The sequence below is a fragment of the Odocoileus virginianus genome, chromosome 17 (assembly GCF_023699985.2).
Source record: "Odocoileus virginianus isolate 20LAN1187 ecotype Illinois chromosome 17, Ovbor_1.2, whole genome shotgun sequence".
In the NCBI taxonomy this organism is placed as follows: Eukaryota; Metazoa; Chordata; class Mammalia; order Artiodactyla; family Cervidae; genus Odocoileus; species Odocoileus virginianus.
The window spans coordinates 31412496-31435958 of NC_069690.1; the positions used below are offsets into that span (position 1 = coordinate 31412496).

The 23463-nt window shown below is 50.3% G+C and overlaps 1 protein-coding gene across 1 annotated transcript; it reads right to left on the reverse strand.

The window, feature by feature from the left end:
* Nucleotides 1-3167: 3167 nt before the first annotated feature.
* On the reverse strand, nucleotides 3168-20620 carry TRIM16 (tripartite motif containing 16). The gene is made up of 6 exons (XM_020892271.2): nucleotides 19902-20620; nucleotides 13260-13355; nucleotides 10344-10577; nucleotides 9845-10010; nucleotides 9288-9383; nucleotides 3168-4362 (listed from the first exon to the last, which is right to left on the reverse strand). The coding sequence occupies exons 1-6, from the start codon at nucleotides 20403-20405 to the stop codon at nucleotides 3779-3781; spliced, it is 1680 nt and encodes a 559-aa protein (XP_020747930.2). The 5' UTR covers nucleotides 20406-20620; the 3' UTR covers nucleotides 3168-3778.
* Between the last annotated feature and the right edge of the window lie 2843 nt (nucleotides 20621-23463).

Here is a 23463-nt window from a genome sequence, read left to right on the forward strand (position 1 = left end):
AAGGCGGTGGAAGTCATGGCCAGGCTGGTCTTGTAAAAGATTAGGGTGAAGACAGGAATCAGGCCCGGAAGGAGATCAGTGCTAACAGCTCAAGCCTGGAAAAGAGGTAAGAGTGGATTAGCTTCTGGTCTGCCAGGAAGGCCAGACAGAGCAGAGAGGCCCAAAGCACTTGTATAGGGGGGCATGTTATCCCCCCAGCAATGTTACAGACTGGAAGCAGCTTGTTCCTAAAGACCTAAATAAATTAGGGTTTTAATCTGTGGGGCTGACATACACCAAAGAAGCAGTTTTACAATCCAGTTTGGCCTTGACTTCATGCTTGAGGGCTCAACCTTGGGAGTTAGAGGTGGGCTGGAATCCCCCAGTTTTCTTACTGGAGCTGTGGCCATAGGCAAGCCCTACAGCCCCTCCGGGCCCCAATCTCATCGTAGAAGATGCATGCCTACCACTGCCTGGTGGGGTGTCCTAGTGTGAGGCCTACATTCCACTGTGCTTAAGGAGCTGCCAGAGACAGTGGAGGCTCCTATATGACATACAGAAGAATGGCACATGCTGACAAGCTTGGAGAAAATCACAGAGAACATAACACTGGCCTTTGTTATCTTTCTATTTTTTATCTGTTGTTTTAGGTAATTTTCAGTTTTGGACCAAGGAAAAGAAGATATGACTGTCACTTGAGGCAATGATAGAAAGAAACTAAATGCTCCTAACACCCAGTTTTGCTGTGATGATCAATCAATTTTGATCACAGCAAAACTGAGTGTTACTAATATTTAAGAAAGGGCTTCTGTGATAGCTCAGTTGGTAAAGAATCTGCCTGCAATGCAGGAGACCCCGGTTCAATTCTTGGGTTGGGAAGATCCCCTGGAGAAGGGATAGGCTACCCACTCTAATATTCTTGGGATTCCCTTGTGGCTCAGCTGGTAAAGAATCTGTCTGCAATGTGGGAGACCTGATTTGATCCCTGGGTTGGGAAGATCCCCTGGAGAAGGGAAAGGCTACCCACTCCAGTATTCTGGCCTAGAAAATTCCATTGTATAGTCCATGGGGTCGCAAAGAATTGCACACAACTGAGCAACTTCTACTTTTCTACATCAAGAAAAAAGGTCTTCAAGCCAAAAGGAAGAAAAAGAAAGTGATAGTCGCTCAGTCGTGTCCAACTCTTTGCAACCCCATGGACTATAGCCCACCAGGTTTCTCTGCCCATGAGATTTTCCAGGCAAGAACACTGGAGTGGGTTGTTATTTCCTCCTCCAGGGGATCTTCATGACCCCAGGATCGAACCTGTGTCTCCTGTGTCTCCTGCATTGCAGGCAGATTCTTCACCCCTGAACCACTAGGGAAGCCCTTAACGAGTGAACAAAAAGAGAAGCTGGTATTGAAGACAGGTGAGGAGACACCCAGAGGGTTCCTTTTATGAGTCTGAGTGTGACCTAAACAAATGACATCTCATGACACTGACACAATTTACCAACGTGACTGAAACCCAGGCAGTAAATTTTGAGAAACTAGAGAGAATGCTTGAGAATGGAGACAGGCAAAATTGTCTAGCTTTTTAAAAGAAAAATAAGGTGGATTCTAGAGATAGCAGACTAGATGTGAATTTGTACCTGAATTCTAAAATGCTTTATCAAATAGTTTGTGAGTATTTAGGGAAGAAGCATCAACAACCTACGGGGTTTAAAAAAAAAAAGTGGCCAACCTGATCTTATTTTCTCCTTTCAGGGCACTGTTAGAAGGGAGTGCTGACATAGCGTATCTTGACCTTTGCTGTTGAGAAAGTCCTTCATGGTGTCCACTGCATAAAGGTACAGAGGTAGACTATGTTATTGAAGAGTTCTACGCATGCGTAACTTTTTTAAAAGATTTTTTTTTGACGTGGACCATTTTTAAAGTTTTTATTGAATGTTACAATATTGCTTCTGTTTTATGTCTTGGTTTTTTGGCCACGAGGCATGTGGGATCTTAGCTCTCCAACCAGAGACTGAACTCGCACCTGCTGCATTGGTAGGCGAAGGCTTAACCACTGGACTGCCAGGGAAGTCCCACACTGATGCATGACTTATTGAATAACTAAAACCAAAAGGTATTGACTGACGACGACAAGACTCTAACAAATTTATGTATCAACAAGAGTAAGATTTAAGAAAAGGTCACCAATTTCTGCAGGATAGGAAGGAGAGCTGTTATAACCTGGTAGGATCATGAAACAAATCTATCTCCACAAGCAGCAGTGATGTGATGAGTTTTACAATTCAAATTTTTTAAAAGTCAATAAAATTCAAAAACTTTAAGTTCAGTTTGAAAATTAAAATCCTACACTGTGTAAATCCTATGATTCAAATGTCTGACAGGGTCTCTGGAAACAAGTCAAGTGATGCTGAAATAATGTGCTCTTGAGACAGGATGACCAGACAGGGCAAAGAGGAAGAGGCTTGCCTTGACACAGGTCATGGAAAAGACCCAGAAGTTATATTTCCAGTGAGTCCCAGAAGGGACTTCAGGTTATGTCCTCAGAAACCCATTGAGATACAGTTTGTCATTTGCCTAAAGCTTTGATGTCAGTAAAGAATCGTCTGCCAATGCAGGAGACACATGAGACGCAGATTCAATCCCCAAGTCGGGAAGATCCCCTGGAGAAGAAAATGGCAACCCACTCTGATATTCTTGCCTGGGAAATTCCATGGACAGAGGAGCCTGGCAGGCTACAGTCCATGGGGTCGCAGAGTTGGACACTATTGAGCAAGAATAAGGACTAAGGAACCTTTAATTTTAGGGAACAATCTGTCGAAAGAAAGCAAAAGTGATCAGAGGGGTAAAAGATCTGGAAACCACAAGGAAACTGGCAAATAGGATGTGAAAACATGCATATTCCTGGGGGACCCATGAGAGCTACCCCTAAGTGTGTAGACAACTAACCGTTGGATAAGGAATTAGACACATCCCCACCATCCAGGTGGCTCCAGAAGAGAGGTGCTAGGGCCATCTGCCGAGGTCACAGGGACTAGGATGTGGACCCCATGAAGACAGTCCTACAGTTCTCGCTGTGCCCAAGCCAGGAGAGCTTCCTGTGAGGTAGTGAGCTTTCCGTCACAGCACAGCTGCAAGGCCCATCAGACGTGGGCACGAAAAGCCACTGAGGCTGTCAGACTCTCCATGCTCACAAATGCAGTTCACCTTGTAGTTTATTCCCTTACACACAACACCTGTGATCTAAGGAGGAGGGCAGTGCGGGGTGGTGGTTAGAAGTTCGATGTCAGGTTTGAATCCCAGCTTGGCCACTCACTCTCCACGTGACCACAGTGACCCTGAGTGAGTTTATTAACCCCCTGGACCGCAGCCTGTCCATCTGCCAAGTGGGGGTTGTTGAGCACCTCCCCATGGGGCTGCCGAGAGGGTCACAAGGGCTGAGGCCCAGGAGGCGCTCAGAACAGGGGACGCAGGAGTAAGACAAGGTTAGCGATTGGTTATGACTCCTCTGCAGTCTTTCTGATCACTCTAAGGTTGCCTGGTGACCAACTCTGGGCACAGAGTGCGGTCCACCCAAGCAGACAGGACAAGATCATAAGAAGATGGTGAGGGGGACCTAGGGTTTGAGGATTACTGCAAACACGGCGACCAGTGCAGTGAGGCGCCCAGGCGGCGACCAGAGACCCTTCCCCTCATCCTCACACAATTTCTAAAGCCAGCAGGTGCTGGCAGGGACCCCCAGTCAGTCTTCCAATGAAAACTGCCACCTGTCTGTATGTCAGCACAGGTCTGAGACCTGGATCAGCAACTAGGCAGCAGACTCCACCAGGGCCGGCCCTGCCTTCTCAGGTTCCTCTCCCAGATCCGCAATCCGAATGGCACTGTCCTTCTTGGAAAGCCAGAAGGCTGGGTAGACGGGCTCCGAAAACTTACACTGGAACCTGTGCAGCAGCGTCAGGGTCTCAGGCTCGACGCCATAGAAGGAGAGGCCCCCGCCGGGGAAGTCCACATAGACCCCCAGCCTCCGGCAAGCGTTGGCACTGAGCAGGGTCTCCGCATCGCTGTGCCATGCCCTGAACCCCTTCCCATCCCAGTGGAGGCTCCAGGAGAAGTCGTTCCCAGAGATGCAGCTGTTGCGCTCCTCGCCCTTGCGGTCGATGCCCTGGCACGTCAGGCCCACATAGACGCCCGCTCCTGAGAGCTCTACCTCGAAGTAGTACCTGTGCAGGTACAGGCTCTGCTGGGCCAGCACCTGCCGCCAGTGTGAGAACCTGCTGGGCAGGTCGGGGTATGGGTGCTCCCAGGGCGCCGTGTTGGTGACCTTGCGGTTGTCGTCTTGCAGCCGGAGGTACCTGTGTGCCGTGTCGGGGTCGAAGACAACATCACAGGCATCTGAGGGGGACATAGAAGGTCAAGGGCTGACCGCTGACTCATACCTAGCCAGCCTCCAAGGGATGAGAAGACATCCATCCCTCTGTTCCCTGTCTACCCAGGTCCCGTCCCCTCCCAGAGAAGAAGTGGGTGAAAACCAGGAAACAGAACACAAGCGGGACTCTGTGACTTGTAGTAATTGTAGACTTGGTCTTTGCCCCTGGCTCCCGGCACAGAGTTCCCTGTAATTTCCTGAGTGGTAACAGCACTAGCAACATCTTTTGTTCTAATGTTTGGTCTTTGACAGGCTTCCCAATCAGTTCAGAGGTAAAGAACCTGCCTGCCAATGCAGGAGACACAAGAGACTCAGTTTTGATCCCTGGGTCAGGAAGATCCCCTGGAGTAGGAAATGGCAACCTACTTCAGTATTCTTGCCTAGAAAGAATCCGCCTGCAATGCAGGAGACACAGGAGACACAGGTTCAATCTCTGGGTCGGGAAGATCCCCTTGGAAGAGGAAATGGCAACCCACTTCAGTATTCTTGCCTGGAAAATCCCATGCTGAGACCAGTTTCTGACACAGAGCTCCTAAAACCCTTGTAATTTCCTGGGTTAAAGAAGTGTCTTTTTTTTTTACTTAAGAGGTAGAGTTTGGGGGGTCTCGTTTTGTGTTCATTTATTTATTTATTTGGCTACACCAGATCTCAGTTTTGGCATGTGGGATCTAGTTCCCTGACCAGGGATTGAACCAGGGCCCGGTGCCTTAGGAGCTCGGAGTCTTAGCCACTGGATCATCAGGGACGTCCGAGTGTCTTTTGTTCTAACGAGGTGACTCTGTGTGTGGGGATGGTGGGGTGTGGCTGGCTGGTCACCAAAAAGACCAAGTCATGACCAAGTTCTGCTTGGATCTCGCAGCCCTAACTCCTCTTCTCTTGGGAAGAGAGATGGGCTGGAAGTGGTTCATCACGCCTGTGAGATAAAAGCCCCATAAAATCCCAGTAGTATGGGGTTCTGAGCACTTCCAGGCTGACAAACATCCACATCAGGTAATTGACCCCACCTCCATGGGGACCCTCCCAGCCCTCACTCTGAGCATCTCTCCCTTCCTCTGGCTGCTCATCTGTGTCCTTCATCACATCCTTTCATGAACTGGTGAACGTAAGCGTCTTCCTGAATTCTGTGAGCTGTTCTAGCAAATGCTCGAATCCAAGGAGGGTCCTGGGAGCCTTGGATTGTAGCCAAGTCAGACAGAAGTTGTGGGTCCTCTGAGGGTCCCGTAATTGTGACTGGCATCTGAAGTGAAGGCCACCATCTGAAGTGGTGGGCTCTGATAGCATCTCCAGGCAGACAGCATCAGGACAGAGTTAAATCCTGGGACACCCAGCCATGTCTGGGGGAATTGCTAGGTGGGGGCGGGGGGAGGGGGCCTCTTTCCCACACAAGTGGTCCCAGACACCTTTTAACAAGTCACCCCCACTTCCTTCCTTCCTTCTTGAAGCACAAACTGCTTGCCATTTACTGTAGTATTTGTTGAACTGAATCAAGAAATAAAATTTACTGATGGGCTCATGTTTTCATTCATTCGACAAACACGTCCTGAAATTCAGGTGCTTTTCTATGCAGTGTTGGCAAGGGTCATATACTCACATCTGATTCACTCATTTGTTAAAATATTTGGCCACTATTTAGCAGGGGAATTCTCAAGCAGTCCCCCTGCATGTACACAGATATTCTCTTCCTGACCCCAGAGGACACCTCCACACACCCAAATGCTCAAGTCACACTCCAGGTTATTTTGACATTTCTCTTGGCCCCATCCTCCCTCATTTTGCCCCTCAACTCACACTGGAAGCCCCAAGTCCCACCTAGAGACCCCATTCACACCCATCTAAGCCACCCATGAATCTCCCCCAACATGTGTAGCAGCTCCACATCAGTTGGCTTCTTGTATCAACTATGTGTGCGCATGCTAAGTTACTTCAGTCATATCCTACTCTTTGCAACCCCCACGGACTGTAGCCCACCAGACTCCTCTGTCCATGGCATTCTCCAGGCAAGAATACTGGAGTGGGTTGCCATCCCCTTCTCCAGGGGATCTTCCTGACTCAAGGATTAAATTTGCATCTCTTATGTCTCCTGCAAAAAGGAAAGATATTTCCATTTGAATGCAGAGTTCCAAAGAATAGCAAGGAGAGATAAGAAAGCCTTCTTCAGGGATCAATGCAAAGAAATAGAGGAAAACAACAGAATGAGATCTCTTCAAGAAAATTAGAGATACCAAGGGAACATTTCATGCAAAGATGGATTCGATAAAGGACAGAAATGGCATGGACCTAACAGAAGCAGAAGATATTAAGAAGAGGTGGCAAGAATATACAGAAGAACTGTACAAAAAAGATCTTCATGACCCAGATAATCACAATGGTGTGATCACTCACCTAGAGCCAGACATCCTGGAATGTGAAGTCAAGTGGGCCTTAGAAAGCATCACTATGAACAAAGCTAGTGGAGATGATGGAATTCCAGTTGAGCTATTTCAAATCCTGAAAGATGATGCTGTGAAAGTGCTGCACTCAATATGCCAACAAATTTGGAAAACTCAGCAGTGGCCACAGGACTGGAAAAGGTCAGTTTTCATTCCAATCCCAAAGAAAGGCAATGCCAGAGAATGCTCAAACTACTGCACAATTGCACTCATCTCACATGCTAGTAAAGTAATGCCCAAAATTCTCCAAGCCAGGCTTCAGCAATATGTGAACCATGAACTTCCAGATGTTCAAGCTGGTTTTAGAAAAGGCAGAGGAACCAGAGATCAAATTGCCAACATCTGCTGGATCATCGAAAAAGCAAGAGAGTTCCAGAAAAACATTTATTTCTGCTTTATTGACTATGCCAAAGCCTTTGACTGTGTGGATCACAATAAACTGTGGGAAATTCTGAAAGAGATGGGAATACCAGACCACCTGACCTGCCTCTTGAGAAACCTGTATGCAGGTCAGGAAGGAACAGTTAGAACTGGACATGGAATAACAGACTGGTTACAAGCAGGAAAAGGAGTACGCCAAGGCTGTATACTGTCACCCTGCTTGTTTAACTTATATGCAGAGTACATCATGAGAAACGCTGGACTGGAAGAAGCACAGGCTAGAATCAACATTGCCAGGAGAAATATCAATAACCTCAGATATGCAGATGACACCACCCTTATGGCAGACAGTGAAGAAGAACCAAAGAGCCTCTTGATGAAAGTGAAAGAGGAGAGTGAAAAAGTTGTCTTAAAGCTCAACATTCAGAAAACTAAGATCATGGCATTGAGTTCCATCACTTCATTGCAAATAGATGGGGAAACAGTGGAAACAGTGTCAGACTTTATTTTGGGGAGCTCCAAAATCACTGCAGATGGTGATTGCAGCCATGAAATTAAAAGACGCTTACTCCTTGGAAGGAAAGTTATGACCAACCTAGATAGCATATTAAAGAGCAGAGACATTACTTTGTCAACAAAGGTCCGTCTAGTCAAGGCTATGGTTTTTCCAGTGGTCATGTATGGATGTGAGAGTTGGACTGTGAAGAAAGCTGAGCACTGAAGAATTGATGTTTTTGAACTGTGGTGTTGGAGAAGACTCTTGAGAGTCCCTTGGACTGCAAGGAGATCCAACCAGTCCATCCTAAGGGAGATCAGTCCTGGGTGTTCATTGGAAGGACTGATGCTGAAGCTGAAACTCCAATACTTTGGCCACCTCATGCGAAGAGTTGACTCATTGGAAAAGACCCTGATGCTGGGAGGGATTGGGGGCAGGAGGAGAAGGGGACAACAGAAGGTGAGATGGCTGGATGGCATCACCAACTTGATGGACATGAGTTTGAGTAAACTCCGGGAGTCGGTGATGGACAGGGAGGCCTGGCATGCTGCGATTCATGGGGTCGCAAAGAGTTGGATATGACTGAGCGACTGAACTGAACTGATGTCTCCTGGAATGGCAGGATTCTTTTCCATTGCGCCAGCTGGGAAGCCCCTATATTAACTGTATTGTATGTTTGTAAAACATACATATGCTGCTGTCAGGAAGCACGAAAGAATATAAAGGAAACTGGAAACCAAGAGGTCTTGGGGGAGACGAGGAGCTGTGGCAAGAACAGGGCCATCAAACCCGAGGCTCCACGTCAAGACCAGAGCGAACAGGGTTCAGGAGTCGGCCAGCCAGAGCTCACCCCCAGAAAGGAAGCAGAAGCAGGGTTGAACAGTGACTTCCAAAGAGATTAAAGTCAGAAAAATGAGCCTCGATTACCCAGACACGTCCTTCCTCTCCTGGGAGACGAGACCTCCCTGTCTTGTTAACCATGAGCAAGTATTGATTAAAAATAAGTGTTTCTAAAAATGCCAACAGACCAGGACACTTCCATGTCAGGACAGGACAATGGGCTAAGTAATTCCAGTCAAGTCAGACTTAAAAGGGAGCCACCTGGTAACCAGCCAGGATCTTCAAAGGGGCCAAGGTTGTGAAGGACACAGAAGGACTAAAGGACTGGACACAGACTGGAAGAAGCTAAAGAGTCAGAAAACATCTGTGACTCTGGACTGGACTTCTGACCAGTTGACTGGGAGCAACCCTGGTGAAATCTGAATAAATTCCAGCCAGCAATGCTCACTTCCTGCTTTGGATCAATGGACCATAGTTATGTAAAGTGCTCACGTTTGGAAAAGCTAGGTGAAAAGTATATCAGAATTCTTGGTCCTCTTTTGTGCAATGTTTTAACTCTGAAACGGTTTCAAAATTAAAAGTTCTAATTTTTTTTGAAATTCAACTTATTTAAAATTTAAATGTACCATTTGGGGATAGACCTGAGGTTGCAAGAACCTGAAACCTGCTGAAAGATGGTGTCCTTGCTTCCAAAGCATCACATGCACATCCATACCCAGGGAAAGCAGGGCAGCTCACGACTTACACTGGAGGAACTGCGGCCTGGTGCAGGGCTCGGGTTTTGAGGTCCGATGTCTGTGCTCAATGACAGCACACACCTGAGTTCTGATGTCGTACTCCTCTAGAAAATCAAGAGTTGTGAATGCTCACCTGTCCAGGTGGGCAAGAGAACCTAAGGAACAGGAATCCCCCACTTTAGTTGCTCTTCCCTGGGCCTCCTGGGGAAAGTAGGGACCAGACACTAATCACACTTCAAAGAATCCTGCTCAATGGACCACATCAAAGTAAAACCTGCTGAGGAAAGATCCCAGCCTGGGTTTCACTTGAAAGCATAGGCATCAGTGACCTCGGAAGTTAGTCTGCACTTGAGTGGAGATGTGGGCCAAGGGCATAACGAGACCATTTTCTTTGCTCTCAGTTGTAAGTTAACATCATCAAGGTACGTGTCCACCAGCCGCACAGTCCAACCAGAGGACGGCTCTGAAAATGGGACATTCTCTCCACCCCTGTTCTGTTCTCTCTCCCTGACTCCCACCTCCCCCGCCAACCCCTCTAGAGATGTCACAAGCCCTGGCGTCTAACCGTCCTTGGAGAACTCCTGGAGCTTCTCCTTGTAGCTCTGCAGCAACTGGATCAGGTGGGCAGTGGAATCCGTGATGACCTTGTGGATGCCCGAGAGCTTGTCTTTGAGCCCTATGTAGACACTGGGGAAGGCGCTGTCCTCCGTGTTCTTGAACTTGCAGTACTCCTGCAGGAAAAGAAACACAGCAGAACTTCCCATGGCTTTTGTGCTTCCTAAACAGGGCTGCCCTACTCAATACATTACCTTCTGCATCTGTGACATGGGCTGATAGGGGCATGTACTTCACAACATGTAATGGGTCCAGCTCAGCACCTGACCACATAGAAGGCATCTTCCATGACCTGGTCCGGCCTCTCCGCTCTGGGTAGCCCTCTCTCCTACTCCTGTTCTCTGCTGCTCTCTGCCTCATTTATCAACAGGGTGATTGCCTTGCCACATCCAACTGTGGCCCTAGCAGAGTGAGGGTCTCTCTGGCTCTGGCGTCACAGTGACCCATACCTCCAGGAACAGCACGGGACTGCCAATGGCAGCGACCCTGTCCAGCTCCTGCCTGGCCTTCTCCATCTCTGCACTCCTGCACTCCAGGTGGGTCTTGATGCCATTGGCCTGGCCCAGGGCAGCTTGCTCCTTCTCCTCCAGGAAGAGCATCACGTCGGCCTGGGCCTTCATCACGGCAGCACGGAGCTCCCCGAACTGCTCCTCCACCCCGGCCTTCACCTCCGACACTGATACCTAGTGGTGAGGGGGTGGGGGAAAACCAGTGAAGAACCCATTAGTGATTAGTGAAGCAGCAACCTTACCAAAGCTCAACACACAGAAATGTAAACCCATGCGTGCGTGCTCAGTCATGAGCACTCTGTGACCCCACAGATGGCAGTCCGCCAGGTTCCTCTGTCCATGGAGTTTCCCAGGCAAGAATACTGGAGTGAGTTGCCATTTCCTCCTCTAGGGGATCTTCCCCACCCAGGGACCAAACTTGTGTCTTCTGAGTCTCCTGCATTAGCAGGTTAATTTTTAACCACTAGCACCACCTGAGAATTCCAATATAAACCCAAGAAACCCTCAAATTAGGGAACAATTTCCTATTATAAAGGAAAGCCTTTATTCTCATTTGAATCCCAGGTTCCATAAAACAAGGACTCCCCAGGGTGTGAGTCCTTATTTACTCTTCATTAACTTTGTCTCTCATCCATCAGATGAGACTGTGCATTGTCTGCTGAGCCCAGCTCTGACAGTCAGGTTCCTCTTCTAGTCTGTGACATCAGTCTTCCTGTCTGGACAATGGACCTGTTCAGTGTACTTGATAGTCATATTTCTTGAAGTAAATTAATAATTTGGCTTCTTTGTACAAGTCAGTAGCATGAATTTGCTTTCTCAGCACTTCATTATGTCTAGCTAAACTACCCACCAAGGAAATCAAACTGTCCAGCAAGGAGATCAAACCAGTCAATCCTAAAGGAAATCAACACTGAATATTCATTGTAAGGACTGATACTGAAGTTGAAACTCCAATACTTTGGTTACCTGATGTGAAGAGCCAAATCATTGGAAAAGACCCTGAGGCTGGGAAAGATTGAGGGCAGGAAGAGAAGGGGACAACAAAGGGTGAGATAGCTGGATGGCATCACCGACTCAATGGACATGAGTTGGAGCAAACTTCAGGAGATCGTGAAGGACAGGGAAGCCTGGTGTGCTGCAATCTGTGGGGTTGCAAAGAGTCGAACACAGCTTAGTGACCAAACAACAAAAAACTGCCCACTGAATCCATCTGAGCTGAAAGCACATCCTCTGGTGTCTGGGCCAGGCACAAAACGTTTAGGGCATGTGAAGGCGACCACAGCACCTGAGCATTGCAGGACAAGCCTACCTGTGTGGAATGGGATGTCATGTTCAAAAATATATACAACTAACTCCATGTGATGAATAGTAGGGATTTGCCTACTATTAGTAGGCAAATAGTAGGTGCCATCAGTGGCACCTGTGTATGTGGGAGTCTGTCCTTCCATATCTTTAGTAAATGCCTTAGTCAAGGTCATATTTAACAACTTCAATCCATGTTGTTTTCAACAGTTTCCTTTTATCTTTGGTAGTTCTTAGGTACTGGTGCTGACAGGTGAGTGGGTGGGTGGATGGATGGATGGTTGGGGGAGGGGTGGATAGATGGGCAGATGAATGGATGGAGAGGTAGAATCATTCTTCATAGGCAAAGATGCTGCTGCTCCTAACTGCCAAAGGGTGCACATTTTGCATTCTCCTCTGAGTTCTGGTTATTGGCTTGCCACTAATGAGAAGCTTTTGTGAAACTGTCTGGGTCCACTTAGAGTTTATTATGGAAAGTGGTCAGAAACCAGAGAGACTAAAACTAAGTAGCCTTGCATACCATTATGGGACTTCCCAGATGGCCCAGTGGTAAAAAACCCGCCTACCAATGCAGGAGACACAAGAGACTTGAGTACAGTCCCTGGGTCCAGAAGATCCCCTGAAGGAGGGCATGGAGAGCCGCTCCAGGATTCTTGCCTGGGAAGTGCCATTGACAGAGGAACCTGGTGGACTAAAGTCCATGGGGTCGCAAAGAGTCAGACTGAGCACACACACCATTGGCCTCATCAAGTTGCTGTTGCTGTTGTTTAGTCACTAAGTCATGTCCGACTCTCTGCGACCCCATGGACTGTGGCACGCCAGGTTGCTGTGTCCATGGACTTTCCCAGGCGTGAATCCTGGAGTGGGTTGCCATTTCCTTCTCCAGGGGATCTTCCTGACCAAGGATTCAAACCCGCAGTACCATCCACTAATCCAGCCGCTCTCACCTCTCTTTTCTGTCTGCCAGGATTTAGGACAAGTGAGAATCGCCTGCAGAACACCCTCTCGTGGTGGAAGAAGCCAAGATTATGCATAATTTCTGGAGCTCTAGCTAACCACCCCCCTCAATTCCCACATATACCATTTGCTCCTGGTCAAAAAAGCATATGCAAATATACGAATGAGCCAGAGCTATCACAGGACTGGAGGAGGGCATGGCAACCCACTCCAGTGTTCTTGCCTGGAGAGCCCCATGGACAGAGGAGCCTGGCGAGCTGCATTTCACAAGGCCGCAGAGGCGGACACGACTGAAGCGACTTAGCACACACATCTCAGGACTATTGAGCTCCTGCTCTCCACTGTTAAAAGTGAATCACTTGCCAGGTTTCAACCTTGAACTAATTTCACAGCAAATCCCAGCAACAAGGTGATGCCACCCTACAGTGTAGCCAACCTGATCTGTACCCACAGTTTCCATCAGATGATAAGACCTAAGGGGCCTGTGGACATGGAGGCCAGGCCTGCAGCCAAGTGCCACAGTTCCGGGTGGGCCTGACTGAACCAGCAGCAGCAGCCAGCCAGGTGTGCCAACCAGGTGATCCCAGCCAGACTTACCAGGACAGATTTATGGTTAGCCTGGAGCCTGGAGATGGCATTTTCATTCAACTTGAGTTTCTGCTCCAGGTCTAACTGGGTGCTCCGAAGCTCAGCCTAAGAGGAGGAAAGGTCAGCAGTGTTAGGGAGGAAGGTGCCCAGGGCACCCGGAAGGTCCCCGGGAGCAACGGCACCACCTGCCCTTCTTCCACAGAAAGGAGAGTTTGCCTCGGAAGCTGCTCCCAGGAGCAGGCTGGGCACCCTCTGTGGAGGCAGAGAGGGTCCACCGTGCACCAGCATTACCAGCTGAATCTCCTCCTGTCATTGTGACCATGCCCACAGCAGGTAAACACGCTGTCTCCATCACACAGGTGAGAAAACAGAGCCACGAGGGTCACGCAGCTGGCAGTGGAATTGACAGGACCATCTGGCCCTGGAACAGGCTGACAGGGATCACGGGGGCTTGGAGCTGGCGGTGGGCGGTACCCCAGGGTTTCTACTTAGCAGCCAAGACTTTGGGACAAAGTTGACTTAACGCTTCCACACTTGCATTTCTTCACTGTGAGGTGGGGAGAGCTAGTGTCCGATTCACAGGGCTCCTGTGCGGACCGGAGGCAGCGGGATGTCTGCACAGCAGCCGGCACCTTGCAGGTGCTCCATCAGTGGCAGCGGCGTCATTGCCTTCGTCATTTTACCGGTGCCTCTTTGGCTGCTTTCCATCATGGAATCTTCTCCCCCGGACGCAGGCAGGGCAACCCCTCCCTGCCGAGGTGAGTGCCCACATGAGAGCTCTGGGTTTGCCTGCTTTGACCCCCACCCCCTGCCCAGCCCCACTCCGCCTCCCTAAGCACTCTCTGCCCAGAACCTGACAAGACAGGAAACCAGAGCCTTTGTGAACGTCAAAGGCCCCCGTCACTTTCTGCCTCCACAAGGGTGTGAGACAGCAGCAACAGAAAGGACAGCTTTCACTGCTTTTCACAGCAGCATGTGTCAGCACTGAGTTCTGAGTCACTTGCCCTAACAGGTCTTGGACTGGTGGGGAGCACCTGACACATCTCCCCTTCCTCCCACCAAAGCCTGCGGTAATCCCAGGCCCCAGGGACAGAAGCCCAGGCGGGTAGGGGACCCGCCTTGCTCTGCCAAAAGCCGGGAACATCTGATCAGGTTCCAGGGTCCTGACTCAGAGCCGATGGGAGTCCACTGACTTCCCACGCCTGAGACCTGATGTCTGGGAGTGGGGGAAGTGGGGGAGAAGGAAGGGACCTGACCTATTTGGGGGAGATTGTGGGATCCTGGCCTATCAGAAAGACTTACCCAGCGACCTGCTCCAGGTTGGGCGGGGGGAAGGACATGAGGTGCTTGTTTAAAAGGTGGTGGGAGACACAATGAAACACACAATGGCAACAACAGCACAGACGTGAGAACATGTTAAAGGGGTCAGCCCCAGCATGACCCAGGGACCCAGGAGACCCCCAGAGTATATCGGGAGGGGTTTCTCCCCGCTGTCTGCAGACTGCCGTTAAAGGAGAAAAGGACTCCATAGTGCCTCCTGGGGCCCTCTGAGTCACCCCACCAGCGGGCACTCCCGCTCACCCATGACAGGCGGGACCACTCAGGCAACCAGCACCTCCAGTTATTCCTGTTCCTAGAAAATGACGGGGCGCCTCAGACCCTGGCTCCAGGATTTCCCAAGACGTCAGCCGCACACACAGCGCAGGCCAGGGCAGGCTCTGCACCAAAGCAGGACAGGGGTGCCAGTGAGCGTAAATGCCCCACATCCAGGGGCACGGAGAGCCCCGCCTGCCTTGGCGGGGAGAGGACAGATGCTGTGCAAAGGGCACCGTGTCTGTGATCCAACACCTGCCACTGGCGGGCTCCACGGCCCCCGTCAGATCCTCTAGCATCTCCTCTGGCGCCTCAAGATGTTAACAGACTGTTTCTTGCTTCTTCCTCCAGGGCACAGGTCGCACCCGGCTGGGTGGCCAGGGTCAGGCTAGAGATGCAAACTGGAACAGCAGAGGGAGTGAGGAGAGAGAAAGAAAGACATTCTATATGGTGTCAGGCATGCTGTGTGTCCCTCTGGGAACCCGAGAGTCCCACCTGGGCCCTGACTTCACTCCTCGGGCAGCTGGTCAGAGCCCCCTTCATGTCAGTCCAGTTACATAAGGCAGCCTCCCTGCTCTCGAAGGCAGTAGAATGTTTAAGAAAAAGCAAGTTAGATAATACTGAGTCCAACACACTCTTCAGAAGTTCTAGAAGAAATTCTTCGGAAGGCCTCAAGCCATCCGCCTTCTGGCAGCAGACGGCCATGAACAACGCTGGTTAACTGCTCCCCAGAGAACTGGGGACACTTGTGGCTCTCAGAACCTGGCTCTAGCTTCACCTTGAGATTGTGTCCACGTCCCTACCCTGTCCTTAGCTTTGTGGAACCTGTGCTGAGGTTGGATGCAGTGACCTTCCACGAATGGACCTAAAAGTCTAAGACGGGGTCCAGCCCAGGCCTTCCCTCCTCCCAAGACCCCCACCCCTCACTGCCAGGGGCTGCCTCCTCGGAACACATGGCTGAGCTTTTGTGCTGCCCCAGCCCTTGGACATCCAGGGAGCCGCGGGCCTGCCTTGGCTTCCTGATTACAGCCCACACTCCCTGGGAGGGTGCAGCACTCTGAGCCCACAAAAAGCTCTCGATAATGTTTGATAAACATAGCGAGGAACAGAAAAGAACAGAAAAGCAGTCACAGAAGTGGTACAGATTTCACAACATGCACATACGCACACAGGCATGCAAGCATGCAGCCTCACTTCCTGGCAGCGAGCCTGAGTTCTGAGAAGGTGAGAGGAGTTAAGACAAGCTGCTCTTGAAAGCTAAGGGAGAGGGATAGACTGGGAGTTTGGGATTCAGTTCAGCTCAGTCGCTCAGTCGTGTCCAACTCTTTGCCACCCCACGCACTGCAGCTCACCAGGCTTCCCTGTCCCTCACTATCTTCCGTGATTTGCTCGAATTTATGTCAATTGTATATAGGATGGATAAACAATAAAATCCTACTGTATAGCACAGGAAACCATATTCAATATCCTAAGATAAACCCTAAAGGAAAAGAATATTTAAAAAAGAAAGTATATATGTTAAAACTGAGTCACTCTGCTGCACAGTGGAGATTGGCACAGCATTGTAAGTCAGCTATACTTCAACTAAAAAAAAACATTTAAGTTATGGGGCCCTGGGAAGTTGGCCCCAGGAAGGGGAAGAGTTGAGTCCCCACAGGAAAGGGCTGGGCCCTAGGAGCCCAGTATCACAGAAGAAATAATCAGAGAACACCTGGATTTCCCAAATTCAGAGTTTCTGCCCAAAGGCATAGCTGGAGAGCGTAGGAGCCACAGAAGAGGCTCAGACGGAGAACTGATCAACCAGTTGCTCTGTAGACCCTGTGCAGGGTCCTGGCTGCCCTTTGTCCCTGGGGCTGACCCTGCCGCTCTCAGTTTCCTCTGCATGACAAGCTTGCCTGAGCAAGCAGCCCTAAACACCATCCAAGGTGAGCTTTAGCAAAGTGAAGTGACCTTCAGCAAAGTGACCTTCAGCTCCAGCCACTTCAGGCTGGCTGAAGGAAAGATGGAACTTCTGGAGCCTTCCTGAGGTCTGGTAAGACTTTCCAAATAATCCTGATGGAGGTTGCAGCCTCCTCGAGGAACTGTGTCTTCTGAGCCGGTCTCCTGGCAAGAAATCTTTCAGTTCCTGAGCCACGAGGACTACCGAGAGAGAGAGCACTTACTGGGCACACTTGCTCTGAATTGAAAGCAAGGACACAGAGCAGAAAAGCAGAAAACTCAGACAAACAGACCTGTAAGCAGAGGTGGTGAACAGGCCAGAGTCCGGGGCTACCGCACTGCTCCTATAACCGCCACTGCTTTCAGCACCAAAAACTGTCCTGGGTGTCTTTGTGTTACTGACACAGCTCCCTCCTGTGGTGTCCGAATTTGGGGTTCCGCACATGTACTACATAAGCGGTCCCCAACTTTATTAGCACCAGGAACTGGTTTCGTGGAAGAAAAGTCCTCCATGGATGGGGGGTGGTTTTCTGGATGATTCAAGCACATTACTTATTTCTATTATTTATTGTGTACTTTATTTCTATTAATGGTAAAGAATCTGCCTGCAATGAGGGAGACCCAGGTTCAATCCCTAGGTTGGGAAGATCCCGTGGAGAAGGGAATGGCTACCTACTCCAGTATTCTGGCCTGGAGAATCCCATGGACAGAGGGGTCTGGAGGGCTGCAGTCCACGGGGTCGCAGAGTTGCACACAACTGAGCAACTAACACTTCCTTCTATTATTACATCAGCTCCACCTCAGATTGTCGGGTCAGATCCTAGAGGTTGGGGATCCCTGCACTAAACAACTCTCCCTGCTCAGAATGACAACTACTCAATGTCTCTGTAATGCACCAGCTTACACTACATTTAAAATTCATATTGTATCTATGCTGCTACAGGCACAGAATTTCTGAAAGGAACAAGAAGGAAGAGCATATGATGGTGTTTACCTCTGAAGACAGGCTTTCCAGGTGGCTCAAAGGTAAAGAATTTGCCTGCAATGCAAAAGATGCAAGTTCGATCCCTGGGGATCAATGTTATTCCCATGGAGAGTTACTCCCCTGGGTTGGGAAGCTCCCGTGGAGAAGAAAATGGCAACCCACTCCAGTACTCTTGCCTGAAAAAATCCCATAGACAGAGGAGCCTGGCAGGGGTATAGTCCGTGGGGTTGCAAATAGTCGGACACAACTTAGTGGCTGAGCATATATACTTCTGAAGAAGAAGATGGGTGGATCCAGGATGGGAGGGAGACCTTTTCTGGTAAAATCTATTGCAGTATTTGGTGATTGTTCCTCTGTGTGTATGTACATGCATTCCTTTTCCAGTTAAACATGACAGAATTCAGATATTATACCCTGAACAAAGGAAATGCACTCTGCCTTCAACTCTTTACTACATGTATGGCAGGTTTTTGGTGCATTTTTTAAAAAAGTAAGGTTATAATATTGTGACCTTGGGGTCTTTCCTTGTGTCCTTCAGTGGGTGGCCTTCCAGAAGCTCCCATCCCTCACTCCATGACTTAGCCATCTGTATGAGCTTGGACAAATGTGGTAGGGATGCCACCTCGTAGAGTTATCCTAGGACCGAATGGGGAAATCCCAGGGAAGCATGTTGCACATGGCAACCCTCCAAGACCAGTTTCCTCAATTACCTGGAGCTCTGTCCTCTGACCTGTCCATTGATAAAGAGCCTCCTCGTGGCAGTGAACGTGAGGACTGGGTGGAAATGACCTGCTCTCCTGACCGGACATTTCCTGGCACTAGAGATGCTGGGAACAGTTGACAAGTGGATTCTAGAGCTGGTGACTCACTGACATCTGGGATACAGAACTTTCCAGAACTATTCCCACTAACACCAGATAAAATCCACACTTAAGGGAGGACGTGGAAGAGGGACCCTGCTAGGAACCTGCCCCTCCCAGGAAGCTCCTTCTCAGATGTCTTGGAGCCCTGGGCCAAGGCACTGTGCTCAGTGCCAACAAGGGAGCTGCCCAGCATCTGGACACAAGAAATGTGGCACAGAACTTCCCTGGTGGTCCACTGGCTAAGAATCCACCTTTCAATACAGGGGACAAGGGTTCGATCCCTGGTCAAGGAACTAAGATGCAACTAAGCAACTAAGCCGGCAAGCTTCAACAAAGGTCCGACACAGCTAAATAATTAAACATTTTTAAAAAAGAAAGAAAGGAAGAAATGTGGGACAAAGTTCAACTGCACATTCCATGCCCGCCTCCCCCGCCCCCACACCTCCAGAACAAAAGTGCTCCTAGGAAGCCCAAGTAAGGAAAACAAAGCATTTAAGTCCATTCCCAAGAATTCTCCAGGCTCTCAGCTTTCGGGCAGAGAAAAGCCAGTTGTTCCAGAAACAGTTTCCCTATCTGATGGGAATAAAATTACAGGCTATGAGCACAGTGTTTCTGTCTCTCCCGATGCCTCTATCTGACGAGGAGGTTTATTTTCCCTAAGGATAGTGGTCCTTGACATTGTCCAGGAAAGACGTTCCCAGTTCTAAGTTATCTCAGCCCATCTCAAGGTCTTGAATTTCATAGCTGGCACCTCCAGAGGGGCTCTGTCTCCCGATATCTCGTTTGGGGTAAAGGGAAGAAGAGAAATTAGGTTTGGGGTAAAGGGAAGAAGAGAAATTAGGTTTGGGGTAAAGGGAAGAAGAGAAATTAGGGGGAAATTCTGGCTCTTTTCTCCAGAATTTCTGCCAAGGTTTATGTTTCATTCATTGCCACTCAGACCTGACCAGAGGGGAAGACCACTGTCCTCAGTCGTACACCTTGTATATCCCACCCCCAGACACAGATCAGCATTGAAAGCTGAGTGAGAAACAGCAGGAAACCAGCAAGAGGAGTGACAGACAGACAGAGGGCGTTTCAGGGACAGTGGGGCTAGTGGGGACAGAGTGAGCTATGACAGAGTCCCAAAGCCAAGTACAAGAGACACTCAGGCTAGGTGTACCGCCAGGTAGCAAGGCTGAGAGAACGCCGTCCCAGGAGCCTCGGCAGAGGCCTGGCGGCCTCCCCTGACACACGGCCTCCCCACCTCCCTCTCCCCCAGACCCCAGCACTCACCTCCTTCTCCCTGCGGGCGGCGTCCAGGGAGACCAAGGCGTGGTCCCTGTGCTCGGCCTGGCTGCACTCCTCGCAGATGCACCGCCCATCGGGGTCGCAGAAGGCGATCAGTGGGCTGCGGTGCGCGGGGCACAGCCGCAGGTCCCGGTCCCTGGCAGGCTCGGTCAGCTGGTGGCCATGCAGCCTGCTGTTTTCCTGGTGCGGCCGCAGGTGCTCCGGGCAGTAGTTCACCATGCAGGTCAGGCAGGACTTGACGGCCCTCACCCTGCTGGCCCCGAGACAGAAGTCACACAGGACCTCCTCCTCCTCCTCCAGGCCCTCTGCCTCGGGAGCCCCCTGCCACTCAGAGCCCTGTCCCCCAGTTTCCCCTGGGGGGCTCCCCGGGGAGCCCAGGTCCTCTTCCTCTGCGGGACTGGCCGAGCCAGAGTCTGGGCTGAGAGCGGCCGGAGGGTGAGCGGGGACCCCACGCAGCTGGCCTGGAGCCATCAGATCCAATTCAGCCATGTAGACGGTCTGCCGCTGCGGAGCTGGGCTTCTTCTGCCTCTGGGCCCAGGATCCGGAGCCGGCAGCAGAACCACGCCCAGAGGACTGCAGCTGCGGCAGGACTTTAACTGTTTCCTCCCCCAGAGGAAGCTTGGTCGCTCATTACTCCACTGAGCTGGGAGGACAGCCAACTGTGATGGCCACCAGGAAGCCCAGGTCCTCGGGCTCAATGGCCCAGGCTCCGGCCCCTCCTCCAGCCCAGAACCGAAACAGCTATTCTTCTGTGAATCATTCGCACCCCCACCCTCACCCCATAATCTCAGCCAAGACGGGTCAGTCTGGAAAGGACCAGAAATTCCTGAGATCTGCAGTCACAGCCAATGTTGCTTTATATAACTCGACAGGTTCAACATTTTTGTCTTCAATTTTTTCTTTCCTGGGGCCACGCCACATAGCTTGTGTTCAGTCGCTAAGTCGTGTCTGACTCTTTGCAACCCCATGGAGTATATCCCACCAGGCTCCTCTGTCCATGGGATTTCCCAGGCAAGAATACTGGAGTGGGTTGCCATTTCCTTCTCCAGGGGATTTTCCCAACCCAGGGATCGAACTCAGGTTTCCCACATTGCAGGCAGACACTTTACCATCTGAGCCACCTGGGAAGCCATCAGGGTAGTCCCCTCTTTTCAATTTTTAAAGGGACCCAAAATGTAAGGACTTAAGCAATAGCACAGCCCTTCATCCCTTCCCACCTCTTAGAATAGGAGAGACACAGTTGGGAACAAGATCTATGTCTCTGACCTTTTGCATATGACCTGCCCAGGGGCTCCTAGAGATGGCTGGTCTCTTTACCCACTTATTAAGGTTTTCCTAGGTATGGTGAGGGCTTATCATGTGTCTAAGTGGTAAAGAATCTACCTGCTAATGCAGGAGACATGGGTTCGATCCTTGAGAAGATCCCCTGGAGAAGGAAATGGCTACCCACATCAGTATTCTTGCCTGGAGAATCCCATGGACAGAGGAGCCTGGTGGGTTACAGTCCATGGGGTCGCAGAGTTGGATAGGACTGAGCGACTAAACAATAAGATGCCGTGATGGGTTTCCTCCGGCTACACAGATTGGCTGATTAAAGCAACAGAAACTTATCTTCTCCCAATCCTAGAGGCCAGAAGTTCAAGATCAAGGTCTGAGCAGAGTCGGTCTCTCCTGAGGCTCTCTCCTTGGCATGCAGATGGCCCTCTTTCCTCGTGTGCTCACATGACCTCCCCTCTGTACATACCTGTGTCCAGATCACCTCCACTTATAAGGACAGCAGTCAGATTTGGATGAAGGGCACCCTCATGACCTCTCTCTGACCTTAATTCTCTCTTGAAAAAGCCTAGTCTCCAAATACAGTGACATTCTGAAGGTTAGGACTACAACATATGAATGGAGGGGACACAATTCACCACGTAATAGATGCCAGAGAATAAGATGTAAGCATTTAGCTCCTTAGGAGAAAGATGGGGATAGACAGCACACGATGCATCTGCCAGGTGGGCATCATGGAACCAGGATATTTCAAGGCACCTGGCCCCCGTCTGTATCCGTTCTATAGCCCCATCCTCCCCCTGCCCGAGGATTTCTCCAGATACACTCCAGGGATTTGGAAAACCAATAGAACAGAGACATAATAGGGTGGGGATGATCTGGCTCACCCCTGAGATGAGCGTTGGAGTGGGTCCAAGTCATGGCACCGCCGCCGCCCCCCTCCCCACCGTGGCTCTCCACCCATGTGAGTTCTACAAGATCCAGATAAAAGCAAATAAACCAAGAAGTCCTGCCTAGTGTAGGAGGGCAGGGAGGCCGTAAAAATCTATGTCAGGCACAGCCCTGTTTTTTGTCAACATGCACAGAGCGTGCATCCCAAAATGGCCTAGACACGGTCCTTTTCAGCAACATGAAGGTTCTTAAGTTTCCCCGACCTGACTCTCCTCTCCACTGCTGAAGACACCCCAGAAGAGGTTTCCCTGCATTTCATCCCATGTTTTTTCCCCTCATCATTCTACTTATTTATTTATTTTTGGCTGTGCTGGGTCTTCGCTGCTGCACAGGTTATTTCTCTACTTGCAGCGAGTGGGGGCTACTCTCTAGTTGCGATGCTCGGACTTCTCATTGCAGTGGCTTCTCTTGTTGCAGAGGTTCTAGGGTACTTGGGCTTCAGTAGTTGCGGTTCCTGGGCTCTAGAGCACAGGTTCAGTAGTTGTGACACACGGACTTAGTCTCCACGTGGCATGTGGGATCTTCCTGGATCAGGGGTTGAATCTGAGTCCCCTGCATTGGCAGGTGGATTCCTCACCACTGGACCAGCAGAGAAGCCCCACTTCATGGCTTTAAATCTCCAGATGGGAGGGAAAGGAGATGACTTCTCCTGGCCCAGACCATTCCTGGGATTTTAACAAATACGGTTGCTTTCTTTCTCTTTCTCTGAATGACCTGGTTCTGGAAACTGAACTGGTCTACTCACATGCCAGGAGCCTCTGATCTTTCTGGGAAGGAGGAGGGGAGGTAACTGCCTGGCCTGACCTGTTCCACAACCTCGGGTGTCAATCAGAGGGCACTGAGCCAGCCTCTCCTTCAAGAATGGTCACCCTGCCTGCCCCTTCTCTCCTGCTGACCCCAGAGGGCAGCCCGCGGGCTTGGTGCCCATTGGAGTCCTGAGCCAGCAGACACTCCACAGCAGTATGGAGAACAGGAAACCTGACATTCCTGTGCCAGCCTGACCTGGGAAACTCATTTGTCCTCTCTCAGCCTCAGTCTCCTCATCTATGAAGTGGGCAGGCTGGCAAAGCCAAGGCCGGTAAACACATTCCCAGTTTGGCTCTTGGGGCAACTGTGATGCTGTACCTGAGATCTGCCCGAGCTTGTGGGAAAGGGCACTGTGGTTAGTCGGGACGTCTGGCCTGGGCTCAGGCCTGGAGAACGCTGATCATCTGGAGGCCCCTGACTCTCTAAGGACCATGGAATCCACCTCAACTTCTAAGTCCCCTCCACTGCCAGGCCTGATGCAGCTTCTTCCAGACGACACTGCTACCTGAGCTC

What these genes read in the sequence shown, in the direction of transcription:
- TRIM16 (XM_020892271.2), bottom strand. Translation starts at nt 20,405, where the DNA reads ATGGCTGAATTGGATCTGATGGCTCCAGGCCAGCTGCGTGGGGTCCCC. An exon ending in CCAGGAGTTCTCCAAGGACG is followed by an intron (nt 9,384 to 9,844) that starts GTTAGACGCCAG and finishes TTGATTTTCTAG; the next exon opens with AGGAGTACGACATCAGAACT. An exon ending in CAGGCCGCAGTTCCTCCAGT is followed by an intron (nt 4,363 to 9,287) that starts GTAAGTCGTGAG and finishes TGTCCCCCTCAG; the next exon opens with ATGCCTGTGATGTTGTCTTC.